Consider the following 27,663-nt stretch of genomic DNA (forward strand, 5'->3'; position numbering starts at 1 on the left):
TGCAGGTGTTTTAAGGTGAGAGTGCGGCACCCACTAAACTCTCCTCCATCCCCCTCCTTTCATCCTCTTCAGCATCCCTCCGGTGCTGGGTGCTCTGGGGCCCTGGCCCTTGCTGGGGGAGTGGCTGCTTCAGCAGGGGGGGGTTGGGGGGTAGTGGCGGCTGGGGGCGTGATGGATGGGCTGCAGTGCTGGCCGGCTCGGCTCGTCGTGCCACCCTCCCTCCCTCCCTCCTGCCCCCTGGCCTCCCGGAGTGGGCCGGCGTGCTGATGAAAGGCCTTTCTGAAGGCGAGTGGGCCGACGCAGAGCCCACAGAAGCCTCACAGCACACGCAGCGGCGGCAGCAGCAGTGGAGGGTGAAGGCTACAGATGCGGCTGGATGGGCCGGATGATGAAGTGGACAGTCAGGCAAGATATAGTGAATCCGGATGGTCTCCAGATAGCGTGGGAGAGAATTGCTTCAGGCCTGGACAGGCCCCACAACATGATGCCATCATGAGCGCTGAGCCAGAACACAACTCAGCCGTGACTTTTTAAATACGTGTATGGAGCACTTCAACAAGATCTACTGCAATACAATACGCATCCGTTTCGCCAGCGAGTCACATGCAGAGAGGAGAGCTTTGTCAACATTTGTTTAATCGAATAAAGTTTTGCCTTGTTGACTTCAAAAAGCCTCTGCGATGCCATAAGGGGAACTGTGGAGAAAGAATAATCTCATTTACAAAGTAGAGGCTCACCAATGCAATCAGTGCACATTTAAATCTAAACTAAACAACAGAAGACAGATATCTGGCAGGATACTATGTGCAGACCCTCTTGGGCGTTAACTCAGTCCTCCCATTAGAGAGTGAGAGAGAACACGCCGCAGATACACAACGCCAGGGGTAGAACCGCATCACTGCTGAACTGTATTATCTCTTAGCAGAACCATTGTGATCAGCAGTGTGCGCTAGTTTCATGAACTGGACTTTGCTGACGGTGGACAACAGTCTTTTATGGCCAAAACTCTGCTTCTGCTGATGTGTGTGTGTGTGTGTGTGTGTGAGCTACCATGGAAATCGAGAGTTCTTGCGAGAGCACAATGGAATTGTCTCTGCGAGACACTCTGGCAATGAGCAATGATGCACGTTACTTTTTCCCCTTGCATTCCGGGGAACCAGCTAAACTGATGAAGACAGCGCTGCAACGTTGGATGACAGTACACATTGGTCGTAGTGTTATCCTGGCGTGTTCAACCACATTCAACCTGGTCAACCACACAGAGATTCTGTTCATGTACGTGTGTGTCGTTCATGTCAGCATAAGGTCCGTAGGTTAGCATCATGGACCTCAGTTTGACAAAACTCTGCAAGTACTGCGGAAGTTGTGCCTGAAAGCAGCTTGTGTGTGTGTGTGTGTGTGTGTGTGTGTGTGTGTGTGTGTGTGTGTGTGAGTGACAAAAAGAATGTGTGAGTATGAGTGTGAAAGAGTGTGTATGTGTGTGTGAAAGAGTGAATGATTGAGAGTGTGATGTAACATTTCTGCTTTTACAGAAGTCAACTGGTGTTCAAAGATATATATGCATCCCCACCAAGATTTACACAGAACAACAAACTGCGAACTATAGCACTAGAACCACAAACGCTGACGCACCAGCCAACGACCTCCAAAGTTCACACCAGCACACTCTTACTCCACAACCACCTCCCTCCCTCTCTCACAACACAACACTCCTGCTGCGCCACACAAAAGCCCACACCAAATTCTCTCTCTCTCTCTCTCTCTCTCTCTCTCTCTCTCTCTCTGCTTCTGAGTCAGGAGTGTGCAATCATACATATGTGCACTCACATAGACGGCGCCCCACACACACACACACACACACACACACACACACACACACACACACACACACACACACACACACACACACACACACACACACACACACACACACACACACACACACACACACACACACACACACACACACACACACACACACACACGGACGCACACACACACACGGACCCACACACACGGACCCACACACACACACACGGACCCACACACACACACACACACGGACCCACACACAGACCCACAAACACAGGGGTACATTCTGAGGTACATCCCTGCCAGATCGGTGTCGGAGTGTTCCTGTGAAAGACAGAGATCTCCCACCCACTCGCCTGCTGTATTGTGTCATCCTCCTCATGCCCTCCCTCGTTCTGTTCTCCTCTCCTCTCCTGTCTGTCTCTCTCTCCCTCCCTCCCTCCCTCCCTCCCAGCAGATCCCAGTGGAGGCACGCAGGGATATTTTTAGCGCAGCGCTGCTTTTTTATCTGCCCGTGTCTATTTATGGCTCCCTACAGAACTACAGAGGGCTTCCTGCCGCCTGACGTCAGCAATGCAGCGCTGCAGAGAGAGAGAGAGAGAGAGAGAGAGAGAGAATGAGAGACAGAGAGAGAACGAGAGAGAGAGAGTGAGAGAGAGAGAACGAGAGAGAGAGAGAGAGAGAGAGAGAGAGAGAGAAAGAGAGGTACAGGTAGAGGGAGGGAGGGGGACACAGGGAGAGAGGGGAGATGCAGAGAGAAATAGGGGCAGAAATTATGAAACAAGAGATAAAGCCAGAAGGAGAGAAGAGACGGGAAAACAAGAGGATAGCTGGCAACAGAGACAGAGACAGTGAAAGGCCTGAAGGAGAGAGAGAGGGAGAGAAATAGTGAGAAAGAGTAATAGTGAGAGAGAAAGAGAGAGAGTAATAGTGAGAGAGAAAGAGAAAGAGAGGGGGAGAGAGAAAGAGAAAGAGAGTAATAGTAAGTGCTGCGCTGGGTTTGTGTAAGTGAGTGAGTGAGTGAGTGAGTGAGTGAGTGAGTGAGTGAGTGAGTGTGTGTGTGTGTGTGTGTGTGTGATGGTACATTTGCATGTGGGCCGCAGGAGAGAGAAGCTGCTCTATTTCTGAAGCTCTGATGCTGCCGTGAGGTTCCTCCGTAACTGCCACGTGTGTGAATAGTGGGTGTGTGTGTGTAAGTAGTGTGTGTGTGTGTGTGTGTGTGTGTGTGTGTGAAGGGAGGAGCGATGTGGGGGACCTTGAGCAACTGGGATATAAGTAACCTCTCCAGAGAAGAGCTGGCAACAACCAGCAGCGCACTGGTGAAAACAAACAATGAGAAAACAAATCAGCTCACATGCATCTCTGTTTGTCCATGCATTTACACACACACACACACACAGGAAGTGCACTTCTAACTCGGAGAGAAAGAGCTGCTGTACGCCACCTCACTGAAACTGAGCAGACAGCTGCACACACTGTAGCTCCAGTGCTGACCCAGGCCTGACCGGAGGGGAAGGAGAGGAGAGGAGAGGAGAGGAGAGGAGAGGAGAGGAGAGGAGAGCCAGCGGCCGAGCAGCTGGGGCCGGTCTGGGCCTCTCCACTGGAGGCGGGCCCACCCAGAGCACGGGCGCAGAGGCTGCAGTGGGAGCTGGAGTTGACTTAAGGCCCGCTGGGCCTGGCGGTTGTTTGGGGTTAGAGCACAGGGGGAGCTAGAGGTGTGTTTACACAGGCCATCACCACCCACGTCATCACTGAGGAGTTTGTGTGCGTATGTGTGTGTGTGGCACCACCAATACACACAGAGACATTGGGCCAACAGCAGCTTGACTGCCTCATGCTGCTGTGGTCCACACACACACACACACACACACACACCACCTCTACAAATCATTTTGATGGAAACTATGGAGCACAGATGTCATTTCAAGTTTAGCTGGGTTCCAGTTCCTGCAACCTCTGTGTCTGTTTGTGAGTATGAATCATATCAGCAGCCCAGCAAACACACACACACCATTACACAATCAAATGCAAGAGGGCAAAACCTCACTTCACACCTGTTCACACACACACACAAACATGCAAACAGCCACTCACCTGGACTAGGAATATGATGAGGAAGTAGAAATTGGCAATTCTCCTGAACTGCTCGAACAAGTTCTTTGGCAGAAAGTTCCATACTGTGTACTGAAAAACAGAAGGGGGCGGGGGGATAGGAATTAAAACACACACTGGAACCTAATTACATGCTGCTGGTAAACAGCTGCAAAGCCTTTCCCTTTTTTCTCTCAACCAACTTCACAGGCACGGATTTAAAAGCAGATCAGGGACTGAGCCATCACTGAGGCAACAGCCCACAGCCTCGTACACATAGAACTGGGGGGATGGATCTCAGCGCCATTACGCCTGTGTGTTGAGATTGAGTAGGGAAGGGGATCACAGGAAGAGGGGGAAAGACAATAGATATAGTGTGGCAGTGGGGAACAGGAAGTGCTGCATGGTGAATAGTTCCAAGGCTTGTGTGTGTGTGTGTGTGTGTGTGTGTGACCTGGGAGATTGGCCCTGTGGTGCCCGCAGGTAGAGCATTGATTTGGCTTAGCCACTTATCTGCCTAATGCTACGCGCCCCGGAAAGCTGAGCTGATTACCTTCTCCAGCCCCAGACTCCAGCTCAGACACAGCAACAGCGCTGCTTCCCCTGCCGTCTCTACTGCCTCTCTACGAGGGCACGGCTGCAGTCTCTACTGCCTCTCTACGAGGGCACGGCTGCCGTCTCTACTGCCTCTCTACGAGGGCACGGCTGCCGTCTCTACTGCCTCTCTACGAGGGCACGGCTGCAGTCTCTACTGCCTCTCTACGAGGGCTTATACCCCAGCTGCAGCAAGGCAGGAAGGGTTAGCATGTGGGCAAAACAAGGCATTTGAGGACATAAACTTTAGCTTTAGCTTCAGGAAACACTGACATTTTTGTTTTACCATTTTCTGACATGTTATTGACAATTGACAAATATTTTGTGTTCTTCCACATATGAGATGACTGTAGTTATTTTGTTCCTGTGCGTGACTGTGTTTAGAGATAAGAGGAAACTTTATGATCTTGCAATGTTTGACTGTTCTGCATGGGTGCAACCCCTGCATCAGTGGCTACCTGCTCCGGATTGCCAGGTTGGTAATGTATTAGTGCAGCCAAACAGGGACCAAAAGCCATTGGCAGTAGGTCCAAACTTCTCATCTGAAAAGATTACCAGACTTCCATATGGTGCAAGTTCTATAAAGACCCCATTTTTACTCGTCTGGTTTAGATAGGTGGTAGAACCCTGAAGAGTAAATCATAGGTTTCATATTTGCAATGCAAAGTCCATGCAAAATGCTGTGTTGACGAGAACGAGCCATTACATTACATTACATTACATTTGGCTGACGCATTTTTAGCCAAAGCGACTAACAACATGGTAAACAGTTTAAGTTTTAAAGCAATTCTCAACAATTTTAGGACAATTTAAAAAACGGTAGAGTACAGTAAGAGTAAGTGCATCAGTGAGTGCTGTTTTTAACAGTTACGTGTCAGTTCAAGACGGCTGGTGAGTGCTAGGATCAGCAAGACTTGTTGTAAGACAAGTGGTGCTATGAGAGGTGATGTTCTCTAAAGAGCTGGGTTTTTTTGAAAATGGAGAGGGATGTCCCTGCCCTTGTAGGAACTGGCAGTGTGTTCCACCAACGAGGAACAACAGATGAGAAAAGTTTGGATTGGCCTGAGCGTACAGGTGGTAGAGCTAGACGTTGTTCGTCTGAGGAGCACAGCGGTCTAGAGGTAGCGTATGTCTGTATGAGGGCATTCAAGTAGGCGGGAGCAGAACCGGAGACTACTTTGTATGCAAGTGTTAGAGCCTTGAATTTCATGCGGGCCGCCATAGGTAGCCAGTGTAGCTGGATGAGCAGCGGGGTAACATGTGCCCTTTTGGGTTGGTTGTAGACCAGGCATGCCGCCGCGTTCTGGATCATTTGAAGGGGTTTCACTGCGCAGGCTGGGAGACCTGTCAGGAGGGCGTTGCAGTAGTCGAGTCGTGAGATGACTATTGCCTGAACCAGAAGTTGGGTAGCATCTTGAGTCAAGTAAGTCCTGATTTTCCGTATGGTGTAGAGTGCGAAACGGCATGACCGGGCGACATGATCTGAGAAGTTTAGTTGGTTGTCGAGAACAACTCCTAGATTCCTTGCAGTCTTGGTAGGTGAAACAGACAGGGAGTCAAATTTGATGTTGATGTTGTGGTGTATGGTAGGTTTAGCTGGGAGGACCAGCAGTTCAGTCTTTGAGAGGTTCAGCTGAAGGTGGTGTGCCTTCATCCATGTAGCTATGTCAGAGAGGCAATCCGAGATCCGTGCTAAAACCAAGGGGTCATCAGGTGGAAAGGACAGATAGAGCTGTGTGTCGTCTGCATAGCAGTGGTATGAGAAGCCATGCGAACGGATAATCTGTCCCAAGGAGGTGGTGTAGATAGCAAAGAGAAGGGGGCCCAGGACTGAGCCCTGGGGGACCCCTGTGGTGAGATGGTGAGGTGCAGATAGCTGACCAAGCCATGATGCGTTAAACGAGCGTCCTGTGAGTTAGGATTCAAACCAGGAGAGAGCGGAACCAGACATTCCCATGTTAGCGAGTATAGAGAGAAGGATGCGGTGATTAACCGTGCCGATAAGTCAAGCAGAATGACAAGCAGTCAGCAGTCGCCTTGGCTTCTTTTAAGGCTTCTGTTAGACAGCAGAGCCGTTTGGGTAGAGTGGCCGCTTTTGAACCCAGACTGATTTGGATCCAGAAGGTTGTTCTGTGAAAGGAAGTCAGAGACCTGTTTGGAGACTGCTCGTTCAATGCCTTTGGATAGGAAAGGCAGGAGTGAGACAGGGCGGTAGTTCTCGACTTGAGCAGGGTTGAGAGAAGCTTTCTTAAGTAATGGTGTTACCCGGGCCATTTTGAACGCTGTTGGAAATGTTCCGGAGGTTAGCGAGGCATTGATCACATGTGTGATAGCTGGTGCTGGCTGGCTGATGGACTGAAGTAGGCTCGTAGGTATAGGGTCCAGCGAGCATGTGGTAGGACGGCTACATGTCAGGAGTCTAGAGAGGCGCGAATGCTGAAAAAGATGTTCCAGCAGCCCCTAGAGGTTGTAGGAGTGCGGTATCTGAGTCAGATGCGTTGTGTGGGCATGTAGAGAATTGACTGCTGATTGCCGCCACTTCGTTTTTAAAAAATGAGGCGAGGGTATCCGCAGTAAGGCTGGATGGAGGAGGAGGCAGCTGAGGGTTGAGTAGCGATTTGAAGGTTGAGAAAAGTTTTCGAGTGTCTGTAGCGCTGTTGATTTTGTCATTGTAGAAAGCAGTCTTAGCAGCAGTGATGCTGGCTGAGAAGGAGGTCAGGAGTGTCTGGTAGTTTTTGAGGTCATCAGTTTGGATTTGTGCCATTTCCTCTCCGCGGGTCTGAGTTTGGTGCGCTGCGATCAGAGCCAATGCAGCTAGCAGTGTTTCCCATACATTGACTAATCTGTGGCGGGGCGCCATGAAATAAAAATCGGCCGCCACAGATTAATATTTTATGTTTAATTTAATTGAATTTAAATTAAATATAAGGTCAAATCCTTGCATTGCCATTGAGCTGCGCTTTTTATGCACGCAGCCTTTCCTTGCCCCGCCCCGCTCTCTCTCGTAGCCCGCTGCCACTCCTTTGCATGTGCATTTAACAAAATATTAATTGAAGGATTGTTGTTGCCAGCATTGCATATGCATAGAGGACGTCTGGCTAAATTGCTATTAAATCCACTTAGCATCGTGACCATGCTGCGCAAATTTGTTCAAAACTGCTGCATTAAAGTGAACTCTGCTAAGGTCTTATCACAACATAGTAGGCTACATTGAAGAGAGTAAACTAAGTTATGAAATCAAGCAGTATCTCAAAGCTAACGTTAGAATACTGTTTGAATGTCGAATTTAGCATGCTTAGCCTACTTACAGCTGCTTGTCAATTTCGTTGAAGGGCTCATTTTATTGACTCTGACACTGAATGTGTCCGTCCCCCCCCCGTTGTCCAAGTCAGCTACCGCCACAAATTGAATCCAATTCTGTGGGAAACACTGCAGCTAGTGATATTTCTGCCTGTCATACGTTTCCATCTACAGACATAAACTGTTCAAGAGTTCCCTGAGCCCACAGAATAGATTATTCATGAGCAGCATCTTTATGTGTGTGTGGTATTGGGCTTTAACAGAACACTTGCAATGGGAGCTCTCTCATTCAAATGCAGCGCTCTGGTGTCACAAACGGGGGCTCACCTTTTCAATATCATTCAGGACTTTTATCTTTGAGTGAAAGCCAGGCAATAAAACGGAGTGATGAGAGCAGGAGGGATGGAGGGGGGAGGGATGGATGGAGTGAGAGGTGCCAGGGAGCGAAGGAGAGGTAAGCAGCAGGATGATGGAGAGAGGAAGAAAAGAGTAAACAGCAGACTGAGGGTAATTAAAGTGTGTTTACTGTCCCTCCGGAGGACCATTGATTAGGCCATCCTCAGCACATCCCTCTACACACACGCCTATAAATATCTTCCTGAGCCACATAAACACAAACAAGACACACACGCACGCATGCACGCACACACACACACACACACCTCCAATAAAGTCTCAAATGCAGATTAAATGCAAAGTCACACTCAGCACAGAGACTCACTGAAAGCACAGCAGTACCAACTGACTTGGTCTCAGTCATCAAACCTTTTTATCGTTGTGAGCTGGCTATGGCTGCACACCCCATGACCAGACATTTGATTATTTAGGGAGAATGGTCATAGTGCCAACCAAAGTTACTCAAGATCTTTGTGCAAATTGGACTTTAAACAGGACAAAATTTAAACAGCAGTCCCTAGTAAAATATTTGTCTCCATTTCTTTCTTGGACTTGGACTATGATCTCAGTGCATGTTGAGGTCTACAGAATGCACCATGTGGCAATGTACCATTACAAAGCAGCAGATATTATGCTTTTAAGAAGACCTAGTTATTCCTCCTCTCTTAACCTTCCAATCTTAGGCCAAAATCTTTATATCCCGGTGTTTGCCTTTAAGACACCTCTGTGCTACACTACTCAACACACACACACACACAACCTTCTTTACTTCCTTTCTTTAAAAGCCTGTGCAGCCCCCCCACTCCCTACCCGATCCATCCCCAGCTCCCCTACTCTCCTGCCCCAGTGGGGGAGATTTAAGGGGGCCCATCAGGCTCAGGAGACAGATTGAATGGCCCTACACGCCTGCACCTTAATAGCTACCATGTATTTCAGCAGCTGCCCAACCCCGTTGACAAATCACGGGCCACCATTGGTGCAGAGACAAGCAGCACTGAAGTGGTGGTGGGGATCTGATGGAGAGCCGGACTGGGGGGTGGAGAAATTTATCAGAATTCCTGAGAGGATAGATGAGGAGGAGAAGAGGAGGAGGAGGAGGAGGAGGGAGGAGAATGGGTCCTTGTGTGTAAAAGAGGGGGAGGCAGGGGGTGAAAGAGAAAGATGAGGACTCTGAGTGAGACAGACAGCAGGAGGAAGAGGGGCTTTTGCCTTCCTTTCTGTAATAGATGTTCAGTGCTTTGGCAATATTGTGATGACACAGTCAAGCAAATAAAGCTCATTTGGATTTGAACTTGAACTCAGAAAGCGAAAAACCCAGAGAGCGCTCCAGAGAGATAAGACAGATCATGACAGAGAATGAGCCAGTGCTGACCGGCCAGTCTGGTCCAGGGCCGATGGGGTGATACAGCCCAAGCTGAAGAGTCTCTTCACACCTGGAGGAACAGGTGGCAGAGCACTAGGGCGACTGCGGAATGTGCCGGAGAAACGAGCTAAAGACACGCTGGCTATGTTCCCAGCCACGATGAACTATTCTAGGACTCAAATAGTCTGTACCCCCCACCCCCCACTCCCCTTCCGCGGTTGCTTCAATGAGATAGTGTTTCATAAACGCAATATATTGTGAGCTGATGAAAACAGAGTGTCAGAAAAAGTGCTTTAGAGGGAGAAGTAAATCACAGGTGTACTAAGTTTGCCCGGCACAGGTTAGCCATTCCAGCATTTAAGCAGAGCATTCTGTTCACAAAGTTTAAAGTACATGCAGCACGTGATGGGAAAAGTAAAGAGCAGCTGCTGAGGCACCACACGCACACACGCACACTAGGGCACCAACTAACAATTATTGTCATAGTCGATTAATCTGACGACTATTTTCTCGATTCATCAATTTAGTTGTTTGATAGATAAAATATTTAGTTCAGTCATAGAGGAGTAAATAAAACTGAACATTTTCAAGTTTTAGAAGTTTCATTCAGATTATTTTTAATTAATTAAAATTAACTTAACTTAAAAGTTAATTGATTAACTTAACAGTCAACAACTAATCAATTGTTGCATCCCTAACACGCACGCACACAGATGCTCAAGTGTTCTTACCTTGGAAGACACAATCCTGTTGTCACAGAATTTTGGGGGGATAAAGGCCTCGGTGGGCGGACACTGCCGGTGTCCCACATAGATGGTCCTGCTGTCCACCCTCTTCTCATCCCCTCCACACTGCACAGAGAGAGAGAGAGAGAGAGAGAGAGAGAGAGAGAGAGAGAGAGAGAGAGAGAGAGAGAGAGAGAGAGAGAGAGAGAGAGAGAGAGAGAGAGAGAGAGTGTATCACTCGTTTATTCAACCAGCAACTGTTTACATTGCTGCATCCTTAAAACCCTTTAATGGAAACATGTAATAAACATTATATACACACCATTTTTCATCCTGAACTTAGAAAGAAAACAAAAGGACAAGAGAGAGGGACAGAGAGAGACGGAGAAATGGAAAAGGTGAGTGAGAACAGGGAAAGAGAGGGCATACAGCAGAAACACAGAAAGAGAGAGAGGGAGAGGAAGAGTTGAAGAGTTGTCTGTCAGCACATCACTGAAGCGGCAGCTGCCATCACAGTATCATGTGGGAGGCCCCACGTCTCCTGAGCAGCCGGTGGGCGCGTAAACATGTCTCCAGAATGGAAGAGACGCGAGCGCTGGGGACCAGCAAACACCCAAACCCATTTAGGCAGAGCCCTCTCCTACCCATGTATGGGCATCGCCTGCATCCACAGCCGACCACTGGCCAATCTACAGAGGACCAACTAATTTCAGGTTTTTCCCCAGCCCACAGCCACAAGGCACCGCTCTGATGCTCTGTTCTCCTCACTGCCGGGATGACAAATGTCTTTAAAGTGCACCAAGTTAAAGACTAAGAGAAATAAAAAATACACCGACTCATGAAATATGAAAAACATCCCACGGGCCACAAATCTGAAAGGGCCGAGGCCGGAGGAATAGGATGCCAGCGGCTGAAAAATGAGCGCAGGATAAAAACAAAGAGATGGGGGGAAAAAGCCGCCTCATCATTTGGAATAATAGGCTTAGTGAGAGGTGCTTGCTGGAGAATGATGAAACTTGCTCAAGACGCCGAGAGCCAGCGCAATCCCTTGAGCGTTACAGAGAGAGAGAGAGTGAGAGTGAGATGGGGGCGTAGAGTGCCGCTATGGTGTGTGTGTGTGTGTGTGTGTGTGTGAGACAAAAGGTCAGCAAAGCCACGATGGCCAGGCAAAAGTTCTCAATGGGCTAGGGGGTTTCAGTGGCAGGTGCAGCACCACTGATGATTAGCTGGTTATAAAGTGAAGGGGGAGGCAAAGAGGCAGAGAGAGAGCAAGAGAGTGAAGGAGGGAAGGAGCTGTAAGATTTATGGACCCCTTTATCTTCTCCTGATACAGAGCCTGGAGGAAGAGAGCATACACAAACCGCCACCACACACACACACACACACACACACACATACACACACACCATGTCACATAAACAGAGCCATCCCATTTAGTCACATCTGTTTTTAAGTAGATGACACATGTTTGTATCCATGAGTAAGGCAGTTCTTCATGTGTGAGTGTGCGTGTGTGTGTGTGTGTATGCATGCATGTGGGCACGTGAATCTCTGAGTGCGAGGCAGATGGTAGTAGACACATTCCACAGCCCTAAAAGGGCCTCCAGGGAGTGTGTGTGTAGTGTGTATGTGTGTGTGTATATGTGTGTGTGTGTGTGTGTGTGTATGTGAGGGAGGATGAAGACTGGCATGGCGAGGCAAGGCAAGGCGCGGAGACAGTGGGCGCTGCCAGTGACTCAGCGTCTCAGAATAGGAAGTCTTCCCTGAAGCCAGGCGGACTGCAGGGGAAGCTGCCATGGGGTCAGCTGCCAGCCTGCCCAGCCACCAAGCCATCCGCCATCGGCATTGTGCAGCTGTCCTATCCCCCCCCTCTTCCTCCCCAGCCCAGCGGAAATGATGCGTCAGTAAGAGCCGAGATTCCTCTCAGCTCACACACACACACACACACACACACACACACACATCTCTTGCTTCCTCCCTCCAGATAGGGGAAAGACCACTTCCTTCCCCCACCTTGCCTCCTGTCTCTTCCTATCTGTGGACTGAGCCGAGGTGAGCCACGGGAGGCGAGAGCTATTAGCGGCCGTGTTAATAATTCAGCAGCCGTAGGGGAAGAGATCCGGTGTGGCGGCCACTCCGCAGCACGCCATGCGCCTTTCCCACTGACAGCGCCCGGTCACTGAGTTCCACATTCGCTGAGGAAGGCACAGAGGAAGGGTCCGTCACGACACGGCCCCATAAACTGGACGATTTCCTCCGGCCACTCCAGCCGTCTACGAGCGGGTCGAGTGAGTGGCTCATGGTCGAGCGCTGCCAGATAACTGGCTAATCAGATTCACCTCTCACATGCCTGAGATTACTCCAGCCTAATCGCCGCAGAGCAGATTAGGCTGCCTCGGATCTCGCGGGGTATGCAGCATTAGCCACGAGCGGGCCTTATCCGCACCATTTATCCGCCTCCGTCTTAGAGTGCCGAGAGCAGCGTGATGGTGGCTGAGGGCAGCGACATTAGAAGGTTCCGGAGGGAAGGGCAATGTGCTGCTCGCGTCTCAGCTGACTAGTAGGGTTGTGGTGTGTAGTGCACTGTGTACTGAGCCTGCTGCCCACTTGGACACTGCCGGCAAGAAAGGCCGGATGGACAAGCAGGAAGGCTGGGGGGAGGTGTAAAGAGAGGAGAGGAAGGATGGAAGGATGGAAAAAGGAGGGAGGGAGGGAGGGAGAGAGAGAGTTACAGAGAGCAAACAGAAGGGGCTCTAGTTCTAAGCCATGACCACACCAAAGATATCTACAAAAACTGTCTGGGCTGCACTGCTCTCCCACACCCACCCAGCACTTTAGGAAAGACTTTTAATACTTTGGGAGATAAGGCACCGCCCACCATTACGGGAATATGGAGGGATGAGGGGTGTTTTCCAAAGGGTGGGATTGAGTTCAAAACACACAAACCACACCATATCCTCCATTTCGCATTGCGCAATCATTTTGGGCTTAGTCCTCCCTCTTACCGCGCTCATATAACCTCCTGACTAAGGTCAAGTGAGGCCCAGACACAGCACGTGAAGCCGTACAAAAGCAACCAATGAGTTTGTTTGGGAACATGAGAGCAGCCGGCCTCTGTCAGCACTTTGGACCCCATCAGACCTGCGTAATGTGGTTATGTTGATTCATCAGTGCAGTGCTGAACATCCAGTTTAGCAAATCATAACATACTAATAATCAAGACAGCAACATTTATCTTGTATGGTATGCAGTTGATGCAGTCTGTCCAGATAAACCTGTAGAGATGTGTCCAAACTGTGTCTGGTGGAGATACAGCAGGAAGCCTTAGGCATACTGAACTGCACCAAAGAGGCAAAGCAGGAAAATAAAAAAGTACACCACCTTTGCTTGAGCATATCTGGCTGAAGCTCCCAGGCTACAGGAGAGTCTGTTCACTGCAGAGTTGGCACTCTCAAAGACATGGACACTCTCTGCCCAGAGCACACCTCAAACGAGGATGCCAAACCCAAGAGTGGACTGCGGTCACTTCAGGGGGTCCTTTAAAACCCAGTATTTGCTGTTGTGGCACTGTAAGCAAACAAGCCAACAAAGGAGCGACCCTGTGTCCAGTCTGGCTGACGGACTGAACTCTACCTTACTCTTTCACCCCCCCCTCTCTCTCTGGGAGTCATTAACCGCAAGGTCTACGTTCCAACAACAACAACCTCAAGGTTAGCATCTGCCTATGGTAAACACGAGTAGGCACTGGCCCAAACCCACAGCCACAAAGCAGCAGAGGCCTTTCCAAGGTACTGCGCTTACTGAAGCCACGCACCTGTGCTCCAAAACAGACACGGCTATGAAGGAGAGCGGGGCGGGGCGAGTACAAGTCCCCAAAAGAGCAAGAAACAGACCATTAGAGGTAGGAAGTGCTGGAGCGCAAGCCGGCCCAAGAGAATTGTAGCCACGCTGGGAGATCATTGATTTAGAGGGAAATGCAGTGTTAAATGTAATGAGGGTCAGGAGGCAGGGCCCGCAGCACCCCTGACGTGATCCCAATACTCATTCCTCGACCGGCACCCTCAGCCCTCCGGAGCAGGCAACCCAGCACTATTGCAGGGAGAAGTATGATGGAACTGATGGAATTATCTCCGCCTTAGTGTCACTTGTCTCGCTACTGAACAAAACCCAAACAAAAATATTCAAAGGATTTCCAAAGGAAGGATGCGTATGCCAGAAATGATGCGAGGGCAAATTGTGCCTGAGTGGAGGGACATTAGCCACAGTACAAACAAAGACAAGGGAGAAATCAATACCACAAACATGCTTTTCCTCAACGGACAAACTGTCTTTAGTAGAGGTGCTCACCAGTAAACAAGCCATTACGGAATTAAATAAACCAGGTCACTGCAATATTAGATTAGCCTTTATATTTAATCAGTGTTAGCATTACATTATGTTACATTACAGGTAACACTGCAACACGGAGAACAACACCCGCTGTGTGAGTCCATCCTGCACAGGACACAATGAGTGGTATTAAGCACCAGCCAAATGCCGGGCGGACTGGCATCAGCTCAGGTGCTACCACGGGCCAAGCGTCTCTCCGCTCCCCAGAGCCTGGTGACGTCACAATGTCCTGTCTGTGACCGTCGACTATGACAGCCACTCAAGCACTTGGCATTAATGCTTAACGAGGTCTCACAGACAGACTCTGATTGTGTTGGGTTACAAAGATCAGCAGAGCGACGAGCCAGAGGCCCTAGATATGCGGACCTGTGTCCGACCAGGTTACTGACTAAACACACCTTACTAGTTTAGCTACAGTGAGACTACAGAATGGCATCCTGCATGGGCAGAAATTTAAGTCATTAACAATGAGCAATGAAAATAGAGCGAACAAAGAGGTTGAAAGTTCATTTTCCGTTTAGCATTGTGTCTTTTGCTATATAGCACAGCTCTATACCTCAAAACGTCTTTTTTTTGTGCAGTGGCAAATAGTGAAATATTGTCAGGTGCCGCATCAGTTACTCTCACAGGACCCTCAAATAACCAAAAAGAGTCTTGCTCCGAATGCTCTGTGCTGGAAACGGGCCTTCCTGTTGCAACAGCCCTGAATGAGTAATGAATTGTGACAAAACAATGTTCTGCCAGAAGCCTTTTTTTCCCATCCATGCACTGTGCAGAAATACACGCTTTTAAGATGAAGTGTCTTTATTCCCTTGACTATGATTGATAACATCCCGTGGCAAGCTATGGGAAGGGAATGGATTGTGATATTTCATCGACGTTGCACTTGGTTTGGCATGCGAGCCGGCAAGACTCACTTTGTCACACTTGTCATCACTTCAGTGACTCTACTAAATTGCACTTGGTCAGGAAACGTGACAAGAGAGAGCCACAAACATATGTCCAAACTTTGATTGGCAAATGGGCTGCTTGGATGCAATGTCACCAGTGTAGTTTAGAGCTCAACTTTGGACGACTGTCAAACCCAGCAAGGCAAAAATGGCCAAGAGGAGATCTGGTCCGTGATGTGTTGTAGCTGGGTAAGGGCTACAACCAAGCTTAACAATCAAGCTAAATTAGCCCTGTTGAGAATACAGAGATAAAGGCAACTGTGGACTGCTGGCTATTAAGTGTGATTCACAGCTTGTTACAGTGCCACTATGCTGCTGGGCAGAAAGTGATAAAGTTCCTTTTCGTTCTTGAACATTTTGCTGCTTAAGCCTTTAAAAACAGACTTTTGTTTAGTGAGGCTAATTCATTTTAGGTTGAGATAATTATACGCAATCCCATTAGCAGTTACTTTTGACTCAAACTATGCATCTTGCAACTTTATATTGCAGTAATAATGTGGCTGACTAAAATACAGCCATTATACAAAATGCAGTTACAAATGACCACCTCTTTTCAGTAAAGCGGACATTTTTCACTGAAGTAAGCCTTATTACCCAGGGTTAATTGTGCTTTGACATATGTGTTAGCTTTGCTTCAGAGGGAAATGGGCCTGGGTGAGTGCGGAGGGGCTTTTTTACTTGCACAGTGTGCACATCCCTGCTCTACGATCTTCTTCCTGGAGAGCTGGTTAAGGCCACTTAGTGAACCACCTCAAGCTCCAGACAGCCTATTGAGTTTGGACAGGTCATCATCGCATTCTCTGTCCGTCACGCACGCTCCAAGCTCAGACTCATCTCCTGGGCAGCCACATGCTCTGAGGAGCTGATCTGAGCCTGGTCCACGGTCAAAGTGCTGCTCTGTGTTGCTGCTTCAGGAGAAGGGCAGGTGACGGAGCCTCCTCATAGCCCTGCAAAACATTGCTAACAGGGCCCTGCAAGTCAAGCGCACAACCAGGCTGCCAAGCTGAGCATGTCCCTGACTTACACCACACAGTCAAATGCTCATATGCACACACACAGACACACAGTCTTGTGACAGGCGCTTATCAATGCTCACAGAAGTCAGTGCTAAAAGGGTCCAAGCGTCAAAGTTAAAGTGACAAGATTGCAAGGCAGGAGGGAGACGGGCGAGTGGAGCGGGCAAGGAGGGGAAGCCGAGTGGAATGGAGGGGACAATGAGCTCCTGAGCGCAGCTCAAAGTGGACGTCAACTGCCATCACTCGGCTGAGGCCTGATGGCTGGCTGGCTGGCTGGCTGGGAGATCTGCTCTGCGGCAGATGGCCGAGCAGGACAGCATGATCGCTCTTAAAGGCAAAAAGAGAAGGGCAGAAGGGTGGGGATCGTGGCCTTCACCTCACTTTGCATTCTTATTTCCCTTATGCAACGGAGCTGCGCCTAAGTGATCACCACACCCAGGGATGTACTGGCCACCAAGAAAGAAGCATGTGCGTAAAACTTGCACTGACAAAAAGAGTTATTGTAAGATTTTGAGGACAAAATAACTTCAATCAGAGCAGTGACTATGACAACCTTCAGTGAAAGAAAATGTTTGGCTCCAAAATGCTGCTTGGCTCCAAAATGCTGCATGTGCTCTTAAACGCCATTACCTTACCTGATGTTACTTTCTGTGTCCTTCAACTTAGGACAAAGTCGACTCATGGGAGCCAAGATAAATCTGAACAGGACAGCTGGACAAACGTAGGACCATAAAAACGTAAAATAAAATGATGGAATATGTTGTGGAGTTTAACACGACACCCCATTTTCCAAATGCAATAGTTCTGACACTGAGACAGATAAGTTTCCTCAGATTTATTGAATTACCTTCCTCCTATGGTGCCCACACCAACCTATCAAAGATAGGCTATTAGAAGGGGCCACACAACTCTGGTCATTATTTACCCACTAAACCCAACTGAGCTAACTTTGTTTACAAAACAGAGAAGCTAGAGAGGAGGTCAGGGGACAAACAAACATTGACGGATGTGCCATGACCTCAGTTTTCTAACTATAGTCAACTATTAATGTCAACTAGGAAAACTCAAGCCAAAGAAAAGGGAAACACAAAATGTGTCACTTCACACATTGAGAATCACTACTTTAGGGGCAAATGAATTGGGTACAAATTCATGCTCACACAGTTACCTGATGTAACATAATGACAAATGACAAGGACACAATTGCTGTTTGGGGTGGTGGACAGGGAGTGTGTGTTGGCCAGTTCTCACAACACTATAGTACCAACTGAAACAGAGTTACACGTATTTAGCAACACAGTGCTGCTCTCTCAAAGCACAAGTATATTTCAGAAATCAAGGACACTGGTCTGCATTGGGCCTGTGGCCAACACAAGGCTTGGGAAATAGGACCACAACATGTGGGAGTGCGGACTAAATATCCTCTCCTAGGTCATCTATGCTACCACAGAACCACAGTGTACGAGCAGTTTTGGACTAAAAACAGCCAGGCTACATTGTTAAAGTAAAAAATAGCTCTCCGTATGCACTAAAAGTGGATACAAGCCCTGCTCAGGGACAGGGAAAGTCCTCTGACGGTTACCGTAGTTATCTGCCCTCCAGCATAATTCCAGCAAAAGACTGTCTCTTTGTAAGCTGAAATCATGCATCAACACTGTCCCCTATTTGCAGCAAGAGCGAGTAAGCAAAGTGCATGGGTGTGTGTGGGAATGTTGGATGATGAGACCATCCCCAGCCACGGCTGTCTCACAATGCTAGATTGTGTCTATGTAGTCCTTTATTCTTCCTTCCATCACTGGGCCACAGAACAGGGTGGCACAGGCAGCGTATTAATAGCAGCCCGCAACTTCAACTGAGGACTGGCTGTGAGACGCTGATGCTCAATATATGAGACACAGAGTGTGGGTTGGTGTTTGTAGAGCTTAGAGAATGGTATTGTTTGAGGTACGCAGCTGCAGCAGCAGCAGTTGCGAGCGTACATGGCGTGCTCTCAGCCTGGCCTACATTTGACAGCAGTCTCCCTGGACACTCTGAGAATGGAAAACTCATCCCCACCATGCCAGGAGGATGGGGAGCAGGGCAGAGCAGAGTGGAGAGGAGAGGGGTGGGGTGGGGTAGGGGTAGGGTGAGGTGGGGGTGGGCCAAGGGTGGTGGTGGTGTCAGCCTGGCGCAGCCTAGCGCAGTGGAACGCACCACAGATAAGACATGGCAGCCGAGGCGGAGTGTTTTCTCCTCCTGTCCTGCGCCCTCTCTGGCTCATCCCTCCATGCACCCGCAGAGCAGATTCTAAGAGGGTCTCCAGGCGGCTGGATGGATGCGATTCGGAGGCTTGTCTACGCTGGTTGGTGGTTATTCAGTGACACCACTCAGGCTGTTCCCTGTACCAGCAGCTCCAGATGGTTACGTTATCCAGGGCAAACGTGCAGTAGGCAAAAAAAGACAAGAAAAAGGTGGAAGTGAAATAAGCATGTTTTTGAGCAAACTAACGTGCAGCCAACACATCCTCTACAAACAACTTTGAAAAACGCTGAGTCGCATGAATAAAAGGGGAAAAGGGGAAGTTTGTCTTCAAGACGAGTCATTCGACAAAAAAATGGCACGAAGTTCAGAGCCGTGTCCTTCACCATCACCCACTGCAACCCACTGTGTGCCTGACACACTAACTGCGCACTATAATCTTGGAACATGCCTGGAAGTACAACTCGTTTCCATTTTACAGCGGTCACCCACAGGACAATAAAAGGGGTCCTGACAGACTCAGCATATTTGTACTTTAGTCAATGTTTCAGGTTTATGGCTGTTTGAAGTGGTTCTTTATTGGGCCAATTATCCCTGTATGTATTTTTCTGAAGGGCAGGTCAGCGTGGTCAGTAACACGCAGGGAGTCTTCTCACTCCGCCTTGGCTAAACATCTCCAGGCGTCTCGCTGCAGCAGAAGCCTGAAAGCATTCGGAGCAGGCCCACAGACACCCGGGCCTGTAATCTATAATTAAAGAGAGAATGTGTGCTGGAAGAGCGAGTCGCTGCTGGGGAGAAAGGCGGGAGGAGGAGGACGAGGAGGATCCGCTGGCCGGGGTGCGATGGCTCGGGAAGCAGGCTGGGGGTATTAACACCCAGGCGCTAGCCCAGGTGCTGCTGAGCCCTTCCTCGTGTGTGTGTGTGTGTGTGTGTGTGTGTGTGTGTGTGTGTGACTAAACTCATCTGCACGCATACATAGCAGCTTTCATCATGCACAGAGTGAGGAAAAGAGAGGGAGGGTGGGATAGTGAAAGAGAGAGGGAGAGGCTGAGAGACTGAACGAAAGTGAGTGATATCCGATACGGAGCAAGATTATTTGCATCTAAATGCTGACAGGCTTTAAAAGAGAGAGTGAGAGATAGAGCATGTGAGAGTGATAGAGAGAGAGAGAGAGAGAGAGAGAGAGAGAACAAATTCTGCATCTCAGCTCCAGTGCTTCTGCTGTCATTATCTTCTTTTTTTCCTAATAATGCAGCAGGCCATGCTGACTGTAATTACCATTCAATTAATTATCCCCAGCCTTGCATTCTAAAGGAAGAGCTCCCGCTTTCCTCCACAACAAAATAATCAATGATCCAGCCCAGAGTTCCATCCCTCCGCACTCCCCACCTCTCTTTTCCTCCCTCCCTCTCCCCCAGGTCCTGGGCCCATGTGCTGGAGTGAGAGGACAGGGGCAAGGCAGCCTCTGCTTCCCTTCCATCTCCTGGTTAGTCGTGACTAGAACACACGGCGCTCATCTCACCTCCAGGGCCTCAGAGGCTGCGCCATGCCAAGTCTGCCTGCTGTTTGGGGGAGGCAATCAGCCCATCCTGTTATTTAACAACCATGTGCGAGAGTGTGGAAGAGGCAGAAGGGATCTAAGGCTTGTGCGTGTGCTTGTGTGTGTGTGTGTGTGAGAGAGAGAGTGTGTGTGATAGACACACAGGGAGAGAGAGAAAGAGAGAGGAAGAGAGAGAAGCTCAAGGACAAAATCTAACTGGCTCCGACACGGTTGTGCTGGAGAGCCTGGATTGATGTGTGGCAGCGGTAGCAAAAGCCAGATCCCTGATCGCAAACCGTCTCGCTCATACCTTCCCTCTCGCTCTACACTCATGAACAACCACACCCACACCCACACACACACACACACACACGGCTTCCTTCATACCCCTGCGAGTGCTCTCTGTGGGCTGTGCTGGGAGCGGGAGCACGGGATGAGGAAGCTCTGGACGAGGCTTTATAAATATATGGATGACAGGAATGCATCTTAAGTGGCACAACCCAGGCGACGATACGCTGGCAGGAGAGGAGGTGCGTTGTGAGGAGAATTTAAAATAAATGAGGGCACTGAATTATTTAGTGGTACAAACTGTGAATTCAGCCTGGCTTTTAGACAGAAATGGGGGGGGGGGGGGTCTGAAGAAAAAAGCGACGTGGGGTCCCGACTCGCACCTTCCCCCACCAATCTCCACCCCTGAGCTGGGCCCATCAGCCCCTGAAAGCCTGTCCATTATTTGTGGTGGAGAGTGCTTGAGGGCCTACAACAGGTAGTGAATCCATATGCACTTCCATTACCTCTTTGCACCATCTCAGTGCACCCACCACCCCCAACACATCCCTTGTTTTATCCTCCTCCATGCACTCTCTCTCTCTCTCCTTCGCTCTTCCTATCTACCTCAAAATGTATTTGTAATCCCACTGCGGTGCAGATGAGTTCGGGTGGGTTTTTCATTACGGGGACTCGGGGGGTGGGGGTGGGGGGGTGCAGCAGTGTGTGCAAGAGAGTGAGGGAGCCGAACTGTGTGCTTGCCAGAGACAGAGAAAGGAGGAGAGAGAGAGAGAAAGAGGGAGAGAGAGAGAGAGAGAGAGAGAGAGAGAGAGAAAGAGGGAGAGAGAGAGAGAGAGAGAGAGAGAGAGAGAGAGAGAGAGAAGTCAAGAGTAAGCACTTCTGTCTGCCAGCCCGATCGGGGGGGACAAGACAAATGGCGGCAAAACGGAGCGCAGCTCTAATCAATACGCGGCTCTCCTGATGAAACCGCTGGCCATAAATCAGCAGCCGGCCCCGGCAGGCAGCCCGGAGGCAGAGGGGTCCCGTGCGGACGCTGGCCTCCCCGTGCCCCCGTGCGCCGTGCCGAGATGGAGAGAGCTGTCCGTCTCCATATGCCCGTCATCCCTCTCGCTCGGTTCCCAACAACAAGTGCCCTGCCCGAGACAGGACCTCTACCGAGGACACAAGCCAAGTTCCGCAGAACAGGCCTTACAGAGAGCACACCAACTTCCACTTTCAATTCATCTGTGTGTGTGTGTGTGTGTGTGTTTGTGTGTGTGTACGTATATGACTGAAAGTGTAGGAAGCAGAAGAATTGGACATTGCTTGAGGCTTCACAGAAGCAGAAGAGGGGTCAAGTCAAGAACTCGCTGCCTGAACAGCAGTAAGAAATAGGAAAGAAGTGGTCCATCCCCCACCTCTTCTTCCACCCATGCTGGTTGATGGTTGCAGAGAGTCTGTTGGCATGAGGGGCCCTGCGGCTGTGGATAATGCTGATGGTCTGACTTGTGCACTCTGCAACACCACCCAAACGCCCCTGAAGGGCCCAGTTAGCTGCTGAGCCGGTTAGCTGCTCCTTCATCTGCATGGGCGTGAAGAGCCAGTGGCTCACACGCTAACTACAGCCAGGCTGCTTGGCCACATATTTGGACTAAGAGGCCGTTTACACGACACCGCCGGGTGGATTTTCTCTTACCGCTTTCACACCTTTAACGACTCCGGCAAGAAAAAACCTCGCGTGTACACACAGAGGTGTAACCGGCTAAATGTGTTGTAGTGCATATGCCAGACCAGTCGATGGCGCCGCTGTGCAGAAGCTTCACGATAATGTCGCGTGAATCGCGTAGAAGAAAACATTGTTGAAACAGTTTGTTAAGCCAGAGAATGTCTAATAAGTGCTCTGGTTAAGCAGTCGCATGAAATAAGGAGACTACAGACAATTCGGTTTTCAATTCAACTGTTAAACTAATAAAGTTCATTTTCAAGGTATGTGACTGCTATGTGAAATTTCAAATGCTTAGCCTACGCATTGCATTAGGTCTGAGCACCACTGGAGAAAACACTAACATGCAGTAAGCTAATGTTTAACTAAGTCAAGCTAACGTGTGCTTCTAACTTAGCCACTAAAGGCTGATAGGCTACATTGTGCACATAAATCATGACAGGGGAAAGAAACACATTTTAAAATGATAAATAAATGGTTTGGTTTGGTTTGACAAGCAACATGTCAGGTCGAGTGCCGTGGCTGAGTTGAGAGGTGGGGCTATGTCGTCATAAAGTTGCCGGCTTCGCACCTACAGGCGTCTACACGGCGAAAGTTAGCCGGCGGTTTCAAAAGTTCCCACTTCGGAAGCCGGTTTCAAAAGCTATCGGTTTCAGTCTCCTAAACTGCCGGCGTCGTGTACATGCAAGGCGTAACCGTTAACAAAACCTCACCGGTTTCACAAAAACCGGCGTCGTGTGCACGGCCCCTTAAGCACAGACTATTTACAAAAGCACATAATTCGAACCATGTTGGCAAGGGCTGCAAGCTTCGGGGAGAGTAGACTCGAATCCTGTGTGTGTTGATGGCACTACGGAATCAAGCAGCGTTTCTTAGTGAAGCCCGTATCATAAATGGGCTGTGCTGAAAGTGAAACCACAAAATGTGATATGTGACGCACAAGCTGACAATCCCGGAATCATAAACACATCCAAATTCCAAACGAGTCTCTGTGGGACAAGATATTAGGGTGGGTGTTATGAGGGTGTTGCAACATCTAAGAGTGGGAATGGGAAAATGCCTGCCAAGTGTGTGTGTGTGTGTGTGTGTGACTGTGTGTGTGTGTGTGTATCGGTGTCGCATGGTCTGCAGTTAAGGGCATGTATTTGTCAATAGACCTGAGTGGCAGGTTTCCCTTCCTCAAACACATTTGTGTCACTGAGGTTGTTTGACATGCACCCCTCACCACTCTCACCACATCCACCCAGCCTGGTTTGCCAGCCGTCCGGTCTGAGTAGAGGAGACACGTCTCAGCACACCGGGGAATGAGGAGCGGCACGGGGGCCGATGAGCAGCAGAGTGGAGCAGGCTGTGGCTTGTCGTCTTGGCCTCAGGGCAGACGGCCATTGGTCGTGGACACTACGCTGCCCGGCCCTCGGGGCACAAAGTGGCCAGCGCTGAGCTCTCCGCCCAGAGAGCGGCGGGGAGGGCTCAATCACACATCAAACACGAGCCACGTAGCCCGGCATTTATTTTGGCACGAGCCAGTTAGCTAACACAGGCGCATGGTGAACCAAGGCTCCTCTGCCTTCAGATCTCCACAGGGGAGCACTTCAAAAGACTGCAGTGCTACCAGAAGCTCCCTGAGAGAACATCACAGCTCCATCCCAAAACCCATTCAGACCACTTATGCTCTCTCACTCACATATACCTAAAGTAACAAAAAAAAGCTATTCGTGTAGGCAGTGTATCTCAGATTTTGAAAGCACAAAGGGTGGCTGAAATAAATTCAGCACCACCATAAAACAAATTACAGAGCTTCTCCTAAAGACTAAAGGTTATCTAGTTTGCCGTGGACAGAAAAGTACATATTTAGAACAATGGTGGTAACAGTAGGAAAGTAAACATGACAGCAGGCCACTGTACAGGGAGAGCGACTACCAACACCACATGAACTTCCTTATTTGTCTGCTTGTGTTCGGCTCCATAACTAGAATAGAAACACCACCTGGAATGTGACAAGCCTGGGGGAAAGGCTTTTTTCCTGGTGTCCACACAGGGGTCAGACAGTTTCTGGGGAGGAGAGTGGAGGGTGGGGCAAGCACCATAGAAACTGCATCCGATCACACTTCCTCTACCCCTTGTCTGCTCCCCCAGCCGTGTGCTGCCTTCAGGGGCGGGGAGGGGGAGGGGGCAGGTGGGTAACATCAAAGGCGCCCTCTGTGATTTGGCATTCCTGTCAGGGCATTCCAAGCTCTGGAAGCCTCCCTGCACAGTGTTGTGACGACGCCACTCTCCCAAAGCCATCTTTAACGAGTTTCTCAAGCCTGTGTAGGTTTCAGCTGCTCGGCCACTGTAACTAGGAGTCAAGTGAGGCAAATGATTCCTCTTCAGAGCGCCATTAGAGCAGAGCATGACTCTCTTGCGCAGCAGTGCCTCCAGAGACCTGGCTGTGCAGCAGAGGCAGTGCCTCATCTATGCTTGGCCCAAATGCATGGGGAGGGGACTACAATGTGCATCAATAACAATAAACCTGTTAGACCCCCATACGGCTTATTTATGCCTCATAGAAAAACCGGGAAAATAAATAAATAAAAAGACAGTGGAATGCGTCGCACTGGAGGGATAGGATATGCCGAGCTAGCGATTTTAACGGGTCAGACAGAATAATTATCCTATGGCTTTTTTTCCCCCTACTCTTTTACTGCTGGTATCTATACTGCTCACGTTGAAGCTCCCACAGGATTTGGCCTGATAGCGCCAACAGGTTATTGGAGGATAATGCTATAAAGAGGCTGTAAAAATGGCCTGATGCAAAAAACGGAAGTGTAATATACAGTGTACGTGTGTGTGTGTGTGTGTGTATGTGCATTTGTGTGTGTGTGTGTATGTGCATTTGTATTTGTGTGTGTGTGTGTCTGCCACTCAGGGCAGGCAGAGCTCCAGGCCCTGGCCCTTCATCGCAAACTATCAATTGCAAATTTACTGTGCCCTATAAAGTCTGTAATGAGCCGAATGAGAATTATGGATCAGATTCTCTCCACTAACAATAACAGAGGGGATAGAGTCAGCAGCCTAAGGCACTTTAATTGCTGTTAGTGAAGGGTGGGACTATTTCAAAATGACCAATTGAGGACTGCAAAGAAGTATGAAACAAGCAGGGTGAGCAAGACATTTGACAGTTACATTAAGAGCATTATATACTGATCAGTATATTGCCTATTTTGCAACAGAGAAGTTGTCAAAACATGCAGTGAAAAAAAAAAGATCAAGAAAGTGCATTAGACACTTCCAACATTCAACACATCAGACCAGCCTGAATTTCAAACTTACAGCTACACTAGAGGTACATAGTATTCGCATCAGTTAATTATTAACGTGATTTTTAAGATGCAGCTCTGCACAAGTGTAAATGAAATGCATTCAACATCACTGAAAAGCACTCTGGCTCTGTCTTGTATAGTACAGATACCTTATGTCAGGGGTGAAATGTAAACAGACCAATAAGCACAAGCAACAGAGCTCCACTCTGAAGCATAAAATATCACCTACTCTTGAAGAAAGTTCACTCTTGTAGTGAATGCTACAATTCTGAAAGGCATTAGCGAATTAATTATTGGATTCAAGCAACCCACTCCAGAAACTCAGCTCTTAGAACTGTTATTATTTGATTAGCTGGCCATCTAATTCCTTAATTTGTCAAGGTCCATTAAAATGCACTCACTAATGGCTGTGGCTGTTTCCCTGCATGAGCGAAGAAAACGTCAACTCCAACAAAACTCAAAACTTCATACAATTAAGATATGGGTTGGACACCAAAGGCGGCTCCATTTTTAAATTGGCAACGTGTGCCTCATACAAATTTGGCCAAAATGAGTACAGTGTAGCAAGCTAGCTCGCTAACGTTCGCTACCAGGAAGTTAGCCATCTGACTGAGAAACTGGAGCAACGATAACTGTTTTTTATGTCTGGAGTGAACCTTGTGATTATCAGGTACAACCACACATTTCTAAACATAGTCTACACACGCGCGCGTTTTCACGCGTAATTATGGGTTTTCTTACATCCCACAATAGGCTGCCCATATGTTTAGGCTACTAAAAGGTGATGTGTTAAGTATCGGTAGCCTATGGTGTTCATTGATTCTTTCTTATTAGCTATTCAGCAAGGAGCGAGGACGCGTCTTGCTGTCTTTCAGCGGGCAGTCAAGACGCCTTAGCTCGCTAGCAAGATCAGATGGTGAGTGTGCGAAGTAACATGGCACGCCGAGAGAGTATCTATCAATCTACCGCCAAGAGTAAATACATACCAATCGGTTCAGTCGTCTTCGTAGCATATTGCAGTTTCTCGTCTTCTTTGGTTTGGGAAGACAGTAGGGAATTGCAGTTCCTTTTGTTTCGGCCAACTAAACACACGAGCTTTAAACGATGAGTAACTTTACATGAATGACGGCGAAATTAGCTTGCTATCTATTTTCTATCCAATTCGTCCTAGCTACGTGGAATGTCGCAGCGTTGCTACATTGTTTCCATTTTCTTGGCAGTCTTTCTCCCCTAACCATTCGCATTCTCCTTTCTAAGTGTTTTCCGCGTTGCGGCGTGCGGGGCTAGTCTTGCTTCCCCGTGTGTGGGGCTGCTCTTTTCAGCGGCATCTTCTACTATGCCCTGTTGCTGTGCTTCTTCTAAATGATTCGTCGCATGCGCGTCTCTTCACTGAACCGGTCGCATTAAAATTAAACCGATAAGCAAAAAGTAAGTCCAATATCGGGTCATGCACAGTCTTATCGCTTCCACCACCGCCCCCTCATCTCACTTGCGCCCTGTCAAACAAATTTTACTCCAGCTTCAAGAGTAGGGTGTCCCTACATTCACATACCCCGCCCCTTGAAGGTGCGGTAACATCGCAGTGTTCACTGGGAGATGAAGTCTTGTAAGAAAGAAACCCTTGGAATAAATATTACAGATAACCATTTTCAACAGTTTCAGTCTTGAGAACAATTTTGATCAGTAGACTAATCCTTAGTTAGGCAGTAGTCTATGTGAAATCGTCTATACCAAAGTATGGGATTAAATTGGCATTTTCTAATTCAACTGACTCTTCACACAGTATTTATGTTGCCAACTAAACTATTTGGACATATTCAACCATATTTAGACACTCATTGAAACAATTTCATTAGCTTTGTCTTTGTTCTTATGGAATTAGAATGCCTATACCAACATCAGATATCTTTCCATTTAAGGAAAATAATGGCTATATTGTTATGTAAGCATATCATGA

The 27,663-nt window shown here is 48.7% G+C and overlaps 1 protein-coding gene across 4 annotated transcripts in view; it reads right to left on the reverse strand.

Annotated features, from left to right (window-relative positions):
- Positions 1 to 27,205, reverse strand: part of atp11c (ATPase phospholipid transporting 11C (ATP11C blood group)) — a 64,113-nt gene extending 36,908 nt beyond the window's left edge. For all 4 annotated transcript variants that reach the window (XM_076292503.1, XM_076292502.1, XM_076292501.1 and 1 more), the window contains exons 1-3: positions 26,693 to 27,205; positions 10,288 to 10,407; positions 3,907 to 3,996 (exon numbers count right to left, since the gene is read on the reverse strand). In XM_076292503.1, coding sequence (XP_076148618.1) covers positions 3,907 to 3,996; positions 10,288 to 10,407; positions 26,693 to 26,719 — 237 coding nt within the window. In that variant the 5' untranslated portion in view covers positions 26,720 to 27,205. The remainder of the gene's footprint in view (positions 1 to 3,906; positions 3,997 to 10,287; positions 10,408 to 26,692) is intronic.
- Positions 27,206 to 27,663: the final 458 nt, after the last annotated feature.

This window comes from Alosa pseudoharengus, unplaced genomic scaffold, assembly GCF_046254945.1.
Source record: "Alosa pseudoharengus isolate Yale_2024_CS ecotype anadromous, Long Island Sound unplaced genomic scaffold, YU_APseudo_1.1 YU_APseudo_1.1_scf_19, whole genome shotgun sequence".
Classification (NCBI taxonomy): Eukaryota; Metazoa; Chordata; class Actinopteri; order Clupeiformes; family Clupeidae; genus Alosa; species Alosa pseudoharengus.